This window comes from Drosophila persimilis, unplaced genomic scaffold (assembly GCF_003286085.1).
Source record: "Drosophila persimilis strain 14011-0111.01,24,50 unplaced genomic scaffold, DperRS2 tig00000191-arrow-pilon, whole genome shotgun sequence".
Taxonomy (NCBI): Eukaryota; Metazoa; Arthropoda; class Insecta; order Diptera; family Drosophilidae; genus Drosophila; species Drosophila persimilis.
Window position 1 is genome coordinate 14,153,227 of NW_020825298.1, and position 11,806 is coordinate 14,165,032.

Below are 11,806 nucleotides of genomic sequence, written 5' to 3' on the forward strand. Positions count from 1 at the left end.
CGTGTCAGAATTTTGTCACACCCCCTACAGCCCCCGCACAAGAAGAAAATCTGGGGCCTCCACAAATCTCAGAAACTAAGGCTAGAGCAACCAAATTTGGTATCTGCACTCCTGTTAGATCTCACTCTAAAACGTTTATCTCAAAATTTTATTTTCTATCTCTCTCGAACGCACTCGTGTCGAGTCGTTTAATATTCGCGGCGTCTGCCGGAGGAGAGCCGCAGCAACTCACAACGTTCCCCCTCGTTTTTTTTTGAGTCACCAACAGAAAGATTTAATGAGTGGTTTTTGAAATTATTTATATAGATTTAAAATTTATTTTCCTTATAGTTTTCCCATTTTTACTGCTGTTCACCGTATATGCGTGGGCAAAGCGCCATGTTGATGCCATATTCATTCATGCGGCCTACAAGCATTAATAGTAGTAGTAGAAGTATTTTTTATGTAAAAATTTGAATCTGAGGGTAATAATCATTTAAGAGTTCAATAAAATGGTTGTATTTTAGGAATATTTCATTATTCCTTTCAAATTACGCGCCTTGAAGAAAACGTTGCACAACTCTTAACTGCTTTTGACAGTAGCCGCTTTTTAGAGCACTAACATTAGAACTAGTTCCTTTGGTGAACCAATAAAGCCGCTAAAATTTAAATTTGTGATATGCTTAGTAATCGGCGCACAGTGGGCGAAACGGCCAATCAGGCGTCAACGGATCGGAGCGTCATTACAAAATATTTGGCACAGGTTGGATGGATTCTTCGATTTTATATTCTTACATCTCTATTCAAATCCAAATGCCTGAAAGTTACAACAGATTCAAAGCTTATAGGCTTTATGTTATTAACGGCCTTACTTTCAATGCTGATGGCACTTATTTAAGCACCGGGCAGGATCATCGGTGGCGATGCAAAGAGGCCAAGAACATTTTAGTGAACATAGTTGTTGATAGTTGTTTGAGAACAACAATTATCAGCAATATTTATTTTGCTATTTCTATAACATATACATATAACATATTACATTTACAGGAATTTAGTCGGCAGGATTCTCTACTTTAAACATGTCCAAATCGGTCTTCTAGGGAACAGTGTTCTCAGTGTTCTCAGTGTCCTCAGTGTTATCAGTGTTATCAGTGTTATCAGTGTTCTCAGTGTTATCAGTGTTCTCAGTGTTGTCAAGAAAGGCTTTAAGGTGCAAATATTTTAATATATTTTTGCGTCCAGACTCTGGATGCACGATACGAATGAAGCGAACAGCCTGGGTCGTGAAATTGATATTCTGCCAGGTGGGCGATAATGTAAATCTGGTAGTTCCCAAGCGAGACCATTTAGTCATGTCGCAAGAGACCTCCACGGCGCATTGTAGGGTATTTAATGTACGATCGAATGTACCTAGAATACTGATTATGTTGATTTTATACCAGCATCTCAGCTCGATCGAGATCTCATTGTCATTGATTACCGAACGGGACGCCTGATGTCTTTCGAAAGAAGCAACATCCTCCCCTGGACACACGACGGCACGATAGGGCAGATTGGCCGAGTCGATGGTATTACCTTCATTGATGGCGTCGAGTATTTTTTCCGGCCCGAAGATTCCATGAGGACGCACATCATGTAAAAGCTGGTCGACACTCATCAGCGGGAGACGCACGAGCGAGACCACCGACTTTATGTCCGAGTTCGGATTTTGTTGACTCCATTGCAATATACATAGAAAGATATACAGCTCGTCGGCAATGAAAGTGTCCCGTCGCAGCACTTCCTCAAGTGAGTCCTTGGACAGTGTTAGGAATGATTCATGTTCTATCATTTCGGCTCCATTGTTGTCCATGAACGTGAGGCAATTCCCTGTCAGATTTTCCAGATGGTATAGGCGCGCTGCATCTAGAATCTTGCACACGTTAGAAACATCCATATGCTCCTGCAGATGGTCGGATAAAGCCGACTTGACTTCCACCAAGCCATACATATTGGCTACATCGAGCACTTTGAGGGTGACATCCACGTCCAGTGTGGAAATTCTTATTGTGCCCGAATAAAAGTAGCCGAGGATTACCTTAAATGCCTCCAACGGCACAACCAGCTCTATTTCGCGTTTCTTTGACTCGGACATGAACCCGTAGAGCATTGCGCGGAAGTATTCACTGCGCGCAGCCAGAATCATGCAGTGGGCTGGGAGGCGCTCATCCTCCACCAGGAACGTGACGTCCGAGTATAGTTCGTTCATGCAGAAGCGGCCCATGTCAGCCAAGACGCGTTCGGCGAATATGATTGTGGTGCTCTTCTTCTTGGTGCAGCGTTTCTTAGCGCGAACGGAGTCCGGAGAGCTCGTGTCGATTTCCTGGCTGCTCATCTTGGTAGCTAAATTTTTCTGCGGATACCGAAGGATTTTATATTTGTATTCCGTGGAGTTTTATTAAATTACTTTTTTTTTATGTTTTAAGTTAACTTACTCTTACTTCAAATAAAACGAAATCACCTTCGTTTAGAATTGTCAGTGCTGTTGAACGTTCGCCTTAGCCTACTAAACGCACCATTAAAAAGCTATATTTAAATATGTGAACAACTTTTAAACGCGTAATATACTACTGTTTGAAAACTCTTTTTTTAGATCCATCCCATCCTTAACCTTTACTTAAAAAAATACCAAGATGTTTTTCACCTGAACTGCGCGGAAATTCTTAAAGATTCATAATTTTCGGTGGAATATTTTAGTAACCCCTAGTCCACAATGGGTTAATTGATCTGATATTCCTGATATTCGGGCTAATATTACTAGCTAGCTAAGGCCCTCAGTCCTAAGCACAAGATTGGCTAATTTTAAATACTTTTAATTAAATTGAGCCTAAAGGTTTGAACAAAAAAGGCCGTAAGTGCGTATGGATCATCACGTCATTTCTTACATGTTGCTGGTATTTGAAAGCTTGTTACTTAAGTAACAATTGTCAACCGGTGTATCGGCATTTGTATACCCTATTTCGGTAATTTAATATTGAAATACTTATTTCCAAGTTGAATAGTAATTAATAATATCTTTTTCAAAGATTGACATGATACAATGACAGTGATTAGTCTCTGTTAGAACTGCAAAATTTCTTTGAAATAGCTTTAGAATAGAGATTGAATAGTTTCTGCATTTCTGCATATATAAGATGACATGGGCGGTTTGGGAGAGAGCCGATAGTCAGGGCTGGAGAAGGAGAAGACAGCGGCATCTGCTGTGGATCCTGGGAGGCAGTTAGAGAGTTGCTTGGGAGAAGAGGAAACGGGACGAGGAAGAAAAAAAAGAGAGTTTCCGGGAAAAATAGAGAAGGCCGCACGTGTAGTTATGAGTGAGTAGAAAACGGTAGTTGGGTGGGACGAGAGCGAGAAGAGCGGGACCCTGAATATGAAAAGGGAGCGCGCGAATTCAAAATTTGGCGCTCATGGAAGGGAGGGACCACGCTCGGGAAAATAATATCAAATATCCCCGCTGAAGAAAGTGCACCTTGCAAGTTGTATACATTTTTCTTGTATTTTCCAGTATTGACTCACCCTATTGTCCAATGCACCAATGTAGAAATCGTTGACTATTTTTGCTTAAACCTTAAACCAATGGAATAAAGATGAAAACTTAAATTTAACTAGTTTTGTAGGAAATTGTTTCATCAATCATATAAAATTAATAATAATAATAATAATAATATTCTGGATCTGCTCCAGCTCCTGAATATGCACATCAATATGCACATTTCCCGGAGAGTTCACCTGGTCAATGGTTGGGAAAACCAGTTCCCAATCATCACCATATGTCCGATTAAAGTACAGGTCCGTCAAGGCAGTATCCCAATGGTTGTAACGCTCCAACATACTCTTTTATTAACGAAATAGGGTATACAAACGACCATACCCTGGTAGACAACAGATGAGTCTGCAAATACCAGCAACATTGACGTCACAGCACTGCGACTGATGAACAATTTTGTTGAAACCGCCTTTTTGTCAAAATACAACACATGCAAGTACTCAAAAGTAGTTAATCCTGATTAAAATTGATTCATCAATCATATAAATTTATCTGGGCAAAACTGAGATATCTATATAGCTGGAAATATTCGACGGAAGATCGTAAACGAGTATTTATTGGTAAATAACCGGCTGACAACAATAATTACCGGCAACACTAATTCTCATACCCTATGGAAAAGCTTATTATAGAAATTTGAAAACGTTTGTCATCCCAGGCTCCGTATGTATCAGGATCGAGATAAATATATACAAGATACTAATAATGTACTTGAATATGACTAAAGAATATCAATTTGAGAAAAGGTCCTTATAAACTACGTTTTATCTTCATATAAAATTAACGATATAGGGTGTACAGAGGTATATACACGCAACATGTCTTCAAATACCAGCAACATTGCGACTGTTATTTTTTGTTGAACTATTTTGTTTGAACCTTGATTTAGTCAAGATACAATAAAAGCATGAACTAAAAACTAGCCAGTTAAGTAGAAAATTGATTAATCAATGGCCTAAAATTATGTGGGCAAAACTTAAGGTTTTAGTTAGCCAGAATTCTTCAACGGAATCTCTAAATTGAGCAGTATGAACGACTTTCGTTTTTTTTTGGATTGACCAATTTCGCTGAAACCTTTTTTTACGCAAAATCCAATAAAAGAAAGTATTTAGAATAAGCCAGTTAAGTAGAAAATTGATTCATTAATCGGTTAAAATTATGTGGGCATGGCTTAATATTCTATATAGCTGGGAATTTTCGACAGAATATCAAAATTGAGGAATATTAATGGAACTTGAGCTCGTCAGTATATCTACGGTATATTTTCAAAGTAAGACGGTATGTTTCGGTATATTTCTGAGGGTGGGACGGTATATTTTATCGATAGGTCACACTGATTATAAACAATATAAAGTCGACGGGCAGAAAATTAAGTTAAATCTCTCAACAGTGCCGTGGCGACGTGTCAACATTTATAAACAATAAATAATTAAATAATTAGCGGGCGCCAAACACGCGAAACAAAGTGAAAACTATAACTCTAGGAAATACATAATCATATAGTAGTAGTTACAGAATAGCACTCTCAGAACATAATTATGGCGGATAAAGTAAATGTGTGCATTGTGGGCTCCGGCAATTGGTGAGTGCCATCCCTGCCCTTGGCCCTTGGCCCTGCCCCCTGGCAACCCCTCTTTTATTTATATAATAAATAATTGCATTATGCTTATCCTTATACTCTTCCCCCACCACCCTCTGTAACCTTGCATCAATCGCTCCAGGGGTTCGGCCATAGCGAAAATTGTGGGCGCCAATGCTTCTGCTCTGCCCGAATTCGAGGAGCGGGTAACGATGTTCGTCTACGAGGAGATGATTGATGGCAAGAAGCTCACGGAAATCATCAATGAGACGCACGAGAATGTCAAATACCTGAAGGGGCACAAGCTGCCACCAAATGTGGTAAGTGTGATAAGAGCATCCAAACCATCCAAAACAGCTGTTAATTAACAGCTAAAAAACGATTTGTATCAGGAATTCGGAATTCGATAAATGTGTAATACATTATGTAATACCTCTGTGTTCGTGTGTGTGTGTGTTTGCGGATTAACATACATGTGGCTTACATAAACGTATCTTTGCCTTGATCTTGACCGTCATCGTCAGTTCGTGCAGGCGGCAAATTATCTAATCAGACAAATGCACATCTATTTTTACACCTTACACTCTCGCACGGCCTCTTTCTTTTTGCGGCCTCTCTTTTGTTGCACTCAAATGTTTTCTCTTTTTTTTTTGTTTGCATCACTGCAGTTTTTCAGGGCCAGGAACAACAAACAAGCAATAAAGAGAAAACAAGGTTAGCTTTTGTGAGGGTATCGAAGCTTTTGATACCTTTCAAGCAGCAGGGTTTCTATGGTAGTAGATATGTAGGTTGAAAGGAAATATTTGTAAACAATGAAATATTTACATAACGTGTTTAATTTTCTCTAAAAGAAGTAAAGAAGTATGGTTGTGAGAATAGTTTCAGGCTGAAAACCTACCCATCTGAGAATCAAGTTCTTATAAAAACCCACGCACAGAACACGCGCTTCGATACGGTTGTTGATTCCAATCAAGAATATAAATTTGTATGTATTGGTTACAAACATCTGTTTGAAACCAATACACCTCCTCTTCAAGGGCATGAAAAGTATCAGCTTCAATGCAGATCCCTCTCTTTTGTGTATGCCTTTCTCTGTTTTTCCTTTGGCTTGCATTCTATTGTGCTCTCTCTCTCTCTCTCTCTCTCTCTCTCTCTCTCTCTCTCTGGCCACTTTGGCACTCTTTTTCTTTAGCTGTCATTTCGTTTTGCACTCTCTAAATCTTGCTCCATCTCCCTTGCACTCTATAAAGCTCCAGCGGCATGGCTTTCTCTTAAGCTTACATTTGGATGACTCTCTCTTAAGTTGCCTTTGTCGTAGGTCAAGGCCGGCTTGGGCTATTTTCTTTGACAGCAATCGAACAAAAGCAATTTCCTATGACGCCTTTGAAGACCTTTACTCAAGTTGTATTTCTTCAAGGTGAGCAAGACCTTTCTCCTGCTACTCCCTGGAAAGGGCACGTCGCTAAATTGTATCAATATTCTATTAAGCAATAATTGCGCCGAACCGATAAGAGACGTTCTAACGAAGACCGCTTGAAATGGCCGTATTTTTACGTATATAAAAAGCACTCGAATATTTCCATTTGCTGATTATCGATAAGCACAGCCAACACTTGTTGCCGTTCATGTAGAACATGAACTCCACATTCGCTGCTGATTAAGTCCCATCCCTCGATCCAGAGACTAGTAGCCGTCCAACCCATGTCTACTGTCCAATGTCCGTGTGTATCCCATGTTTGTCCGATGTAAACAGCCTGTAAGTTCTGGGCATTAACTCGGAAAAACAAGACCTCCATAAACGCAGAGACCCGCCCTATAGATTAAACACAGCTGGTAGTAGGAGACATGCGTTAGGTTAGTGGCATGGATTGATAAAAATATGTATGTGGAAAAAAACTAAATACATATGAATCAAAGGAGGGTGTTTAGAGGGTTTTGATACCCTTTAAGAGAGATTTTTGCTATGATATCGTCGACTCGAAAACATATTGAAGCTTTTTTTTTAAGAAGAAATTCTCGGGAGATGTCTTGTCTGATCCGAATGAAACGTTTAGGTCTTATAAAGAAACACCTATAGGAGTTTAGAGGAGTGTTATAGGTAACAAAAAACCTCCTAAAATGGTCGCAGCTCTAAATGATTTATGATTCTTATCAGAGATAAAACACTTTATAGTGCTGTACGTAATTATATCTCTGCATTTCGTAGGGTACAACGATAGGCTACACATCATACATCATTCCTCCATTCTATAGATACTCTGTTTTTGTCGTTTGTTTGTCTGTATAATTAGACGCCTTCACCTATATGTACCATTCATACATACATATGTAGCGCCATATATTATATACGATATAAAATTGGCAAACTTTCAGTAGCTGTTTCTGTGGTGTGAGGGTGTGAAATGGGGGATTGGGGATAGGTTGAGGGGGATCCATCACAGCAACAGAACACAATAACAAATGAGAAAAGTATATTTGTATTAGCCATAAACGAGACCAATGTCAGAAATGCAACAAATATGCAAATAAGAATCAAGAAATATACGAAATTTTAGATATTTCGACGATTTTAAAGATTTGAGGTCTAATTGCTGATAATTGGAGCTATAGTTGTCATAAAAGTATGATAATTAAATTAGTAGATTCCAGAAATGGTTTACAGATGAAAGAGATTAAATTAAGGGCGTTTTTCTGCTTTAATTTCTATAAAATTGTCGATATATCATTAGAAATTTTACTTAAATATTAAATCAAAAACCCCTTTTCCACGGTTAAAAAGATCCGCTCATATGTAACTTTTCTACCTTTATTTTAATCAAAAAACTATTACAAAAAAAAAACCAACCAACCAACCTTCATGCGAGTATGCTTTGTGTTATCTAAAAAGACATTTCAAAATGCCTGAACGTTTAACCTGAACTTTACGCTTATATAAAAGTCCAATGCAAAAATAAGAAAACAAGCTAACAGAGCAAAAGCCACAAAGCAAAAAGGTAATAAGGAAAGAGCCACCTCGAAAGTTGATAGAAAAAGGCACAAAGCAAACGTTGAGGCGGTGGACAAACAGGTTCCAGATATGCACTATATATAGACGTGCTATAACTATAGTATATAAAACGATTGATAATATAATCAACAACGATTTGCATAGTCTAGACGACGACCGAAACGAGCCAGAGACGTGCCTCCAAAAAGGCGCACGTGTTTGAAAAATGATTTTCCTGATTTTAGGCGTCGCTCCCAACGTCTCCTAAAAGGTTCCCTTCATTCAACCTTGAATAAAACTCTTATCGGAGTGTTTTTTATGTCACTACCCTTGCTGTTTCTATTGTTTCTCTTATCAAAAAAGTACAACTAATTAGCCAAATTTCTCTCTCTCTCTCTATCTCTTGAATAGGTGGCCGTGCCCGATCTTGTGGAGGCTGCCAAGAATGCTGATATACTCATTTTCGTAGTGCCACATCAGTTCATTCCCAATTTCTGTAAGCAATTGCTGGGTAAAATCAAGCCAAATGCCATTGCCATATCTTTGATCAAGGGCTTCGATAAGGCCGAAGGAGGTGGCATTGATCTCATTTCGCACATAATCACGCGTCACTTGAAGGTAAGCCAATGAACGGTCGGTACAGAAGGTGACCCCTATATCTATCTCTAACATCTATCTTGTCCCTCTGCTTTCCTGTAGATACCATGCGCTGTCTTGATGGGCGCCAATCTGGCCAATGAAGTGGCCGAGGGCAACTTCTGTGAGACCACAATTGGTTGCACGGACAAAAAGTATGGCAAGGTGTTGCGTGATCTCTTCCAGGCGAATCATTTCCGCGTCGTTGTTGTGGACGATGCCGATGCCGTGGAGGTGTGTGGCGCTCTGAAGAATATTGTGGCCTGCGGTGCGGGCTTTGTGGATGGCCTGAAGCTGGGCGACAACACCAAGGCGGCTGTCATTCGATTGGGTCTGATGGAAATGATTCGTTTTGTCGATGTCTTTTATCCAGGCAGCAAGCTGTCGACTTTCTTCGAGAGCTGCGGTGTGGCGGATCTCATTACGACGTGTTACGGTGGGTATACCCCCGAAGATATAAGACTTTGATCTATTTATTTGATGGTATCCTATCTGCTACTTAGGTGGTCGCAATCGTCGCGTCTCTGAGGCGTTTGTCACTTCGGGCAAAACCATCGAAGAACTCGAAAAGGAAATGTTAAATGGCCAAAAACTCCAGGGCCCACCCACTGCCGAGGAAGTCAATTATATGTTGAAGAACAAGAAACTGGAGGATAAGTACGGAACACCCCACAACACCCTTCCTATATTCTATATGTATTTATGATGTGTCTTTCTCTTCTCTTTTCTAGATTCCCCCTGTTTACGGCCATTCATAAGATATGCACAAATCAGCTTAAGCCTAAAGATTTAATCGATTGCATACGCAATCATCCCGAGCATATGTAAGTGTTTTCGTTTGCGTTTCTTTCAGTGTATTCGTTTCTTTTGCACTTGCGTTTACGTTTACGTTTTCGCCTGAATCCTGTATATCCTGTATATCCTGCAACACTCCTCCCCAATAAGTGCTCTTTGGCTATTGCTTCTTACTCAAAATTCCTGTATTTCGACTTTTCTTTTGATTTAAAACTTAAGTTCTATCCTTTATTTTCTTTTGTAACTTGAGTTTCATTCTTTATTTTTTATTTTACCTTAAGTTTTCCTCCTATTTTTTGTTTAAATCCATAGTTATTGATTTTCTCTTTTAATAAAACATAAGATTCTACTTTATGTACTTTCTTTACCTCTTTCTTGAATAAAACTTATGTTTTCTTCTTTATTTTATTTTAAAATCTTAGATTTCCTTATTGTTTTAATAAAATAATGTTGTATTCATTATTTTGTTGAAAATCTTAACATTATCTTCCTCTTTTCTTGAATAAAACCTATCTAACCTACTATTAAGTTTTCCAACTTCTTTTTTGTTTAAGTCTTAAGTTGTTGCACTTCTCTTATTTCTGGAATGTTTTAACCCGCATTTTTAATTTTATTCTTTTGTAATTTTGAACTAAAAATAAGCTTAATTTTAAAACCCATAACAAAAGCTGAATAAAAAAAATTATTCTAAATTATTCAAAAATTGAATCCAAATCAAAAATGAAGTGTTTGTACATTTTTTTTCTATCGAAAACATATCCCCCACCATCATATCAGAAATATCAGTCATACTCATATCAATGTCCTTTGTTTAATATCCATACACGTTTCTGTAGACATTTACTAATACAACCAACAACAATTATTGTTTTCATTCATAAAACGATTTGTTTTTCTTCTCTTCTTTTTCTATATATTATTTTCTCATAGGGATACGTCCATCATGCCGTCGCCAAAACTCTAAAAATCAAAACCAAAACCACTGTGTTACACCCCACCACACGCCCCCTAAAAAGATTGTAAATACTACTCGATATCCATCGATCATTTATCGATCATTAATCGATCCAAAGTCAAAAGTCAAGTCATCAATCCATTCATATATATTCTACGACTATCAAAATGCATTTCAAACGTTTTTCTATATACATATATAAATATTTTTCAATTGTTTTCTATCGTGTAAAAGTGTTTTTTATTGTTAAAAAACTAAAACCATAAAAGTGTCATATATTTGTTGAAACATTAAAAATGAGATTTGTTAAGAATAAAAGAATAAAATATTACAAAAATATACAATATTTTGTACATACCATACAAAAAAAAAAAAAAACGAATGTCTATCCTTCATTTCGAAATCGTATTTTCCTACGAACTAAAATAAATCAATTTTGAAATATTGGCAGCTACCAAAATCGGCAAAGAGAGCAGTACGTATCGGAAAGAAAAACTCCAAATCGATTAATACATTTTTCTGCAATTTTCAGTTTGAGTTCCAAAAGCACGAATTTTTCTTTTTCAATCAAAAGAATGTTTTAAAGTTATTCATTTATAAACCAACAAAAAATATATATATTAATGTTTTAAACCTCTCTTTTTCCCAGGCAAACTTTGTAGAGGTTTGGAGGCGAAACGTTTTTAACATTTTTATGCACCCACAGATAAAAAACCGAGAATAAATGTATATTTTTCAGCACAAATCAATAAAGTAAAAAAGTTAAACTTAAAGGAAGAAAACACCACAGAAAGCTCAGTGAAAAACTAAAAAAGGAAACTCTAAAGAAGAAAACTTTTAACAAATAAAACTCCCCAGGAATCTGTATAGGTTGTTAATATATTAGTTAATTTAGTCAATTCTTTTAATCCACTTCCCACGCATATCCTTAAATGAACCACAAGAGGAATAACTAACAAGAAAACACCACCAAAAAGTCTGCTTTAATTTAGCCTTGTTTTTAATTCTTAGTTAGCCATGAGATACATATGTATATTGCGCTTGTACCTAAATAAAACAAAAGAAAATGAGATATATATTTGTCATTTTGTGGCCAAGAGTAATACTCGTACATTCGGCAACAATCGAAACGGAACAATCGGAAATCGAATCGAATGAAAGTCGAATTTTTTTGGGTCGTCTTTGTAGCAATGTTTTAATCAAAGATTGCGTAGCAAATTATAATTATTTTGTAAATGTAAAAAATTAAACAGAAAGTGTTACATAAATAAAAGCTGAGTAGTTAAATAA

The 11,806-nt window shown here is 37.4% G+C and overlaps 2 protein-coding genes across 3 annotated transcripts; one reads left to right on the plus strand and one right to left on the minus strand.

The window, feature by feature from the left end:
• Positions 1 to 950: 950 nt before the first annotated feature.
• On the minus strand, positions 951 to 2,471 carry LOC6588825 (BTB/POZ domain-containing protein 9). Its single transcript, XM_026988622.1, has 2 exons — positions 2,454 to 2,471; positions 951 to 2,371 (listed from the first exon to the last, which is right to left on the minus strand). Exon 2 carries the CDS (start codon positions 2,351 to 2,353, stop codon positions 1,076 to 1,078), a length of 1,278 nt encoding a protein of 425 aa, XP_026844423.1. The 5' UTR covers positions 2,354 to 2,371; positions 2,454 to 2,471; the 3' UTR covers positions 951 to 1,075.
• Positions 2,472 to 5,006: 2,535 nt separating this feature from the next.
• LOC6588785 (glycerol-3-phosphate dehydrogenase [NAD(+)], cytoplasmic) lies at positions 5,007 to 11,586 on the plus strand. 2 transcript variants are annotated; one of them, XM_002014220.2, is made up of 7 exons: positions 5,007 to 5,147; positions 5,287 to 5,464; positions 8,542 to 8,748; positions 8,830 to 9,202; positions 9,270 to 9,423; positions 9,498 to 9,590; positions 10,492 to 10,706. In XM_002014220.2, the coding sequence occupies exons 1-7, from the start codon at positions 5,104 to 5,106 to the stop codon at positions 10,523 to 10,525; spliced, it is 1,083 nt and encodes a 360-aa protein (XP_002014256.1). In that variant the 5' UTR covers positions 5,007 to 5,103; the 3' UTR covers positions 10,526 to 10,706. The 2 variants fall into 2 exon arrangements, with proteins under 2 accessions (XP_002014256.1, XP_026844347.1); XM_026988546.1 differs by lacking the exon at positions 10,492 to 10,706 and adding an exon at positions 11,166 to 11,586 and having other exon boundaries at positions 5,008 to 5,147.
• The last annotated feature ends 220 nt before the right edge of the window (positions 11,587 to 11,806 follow it).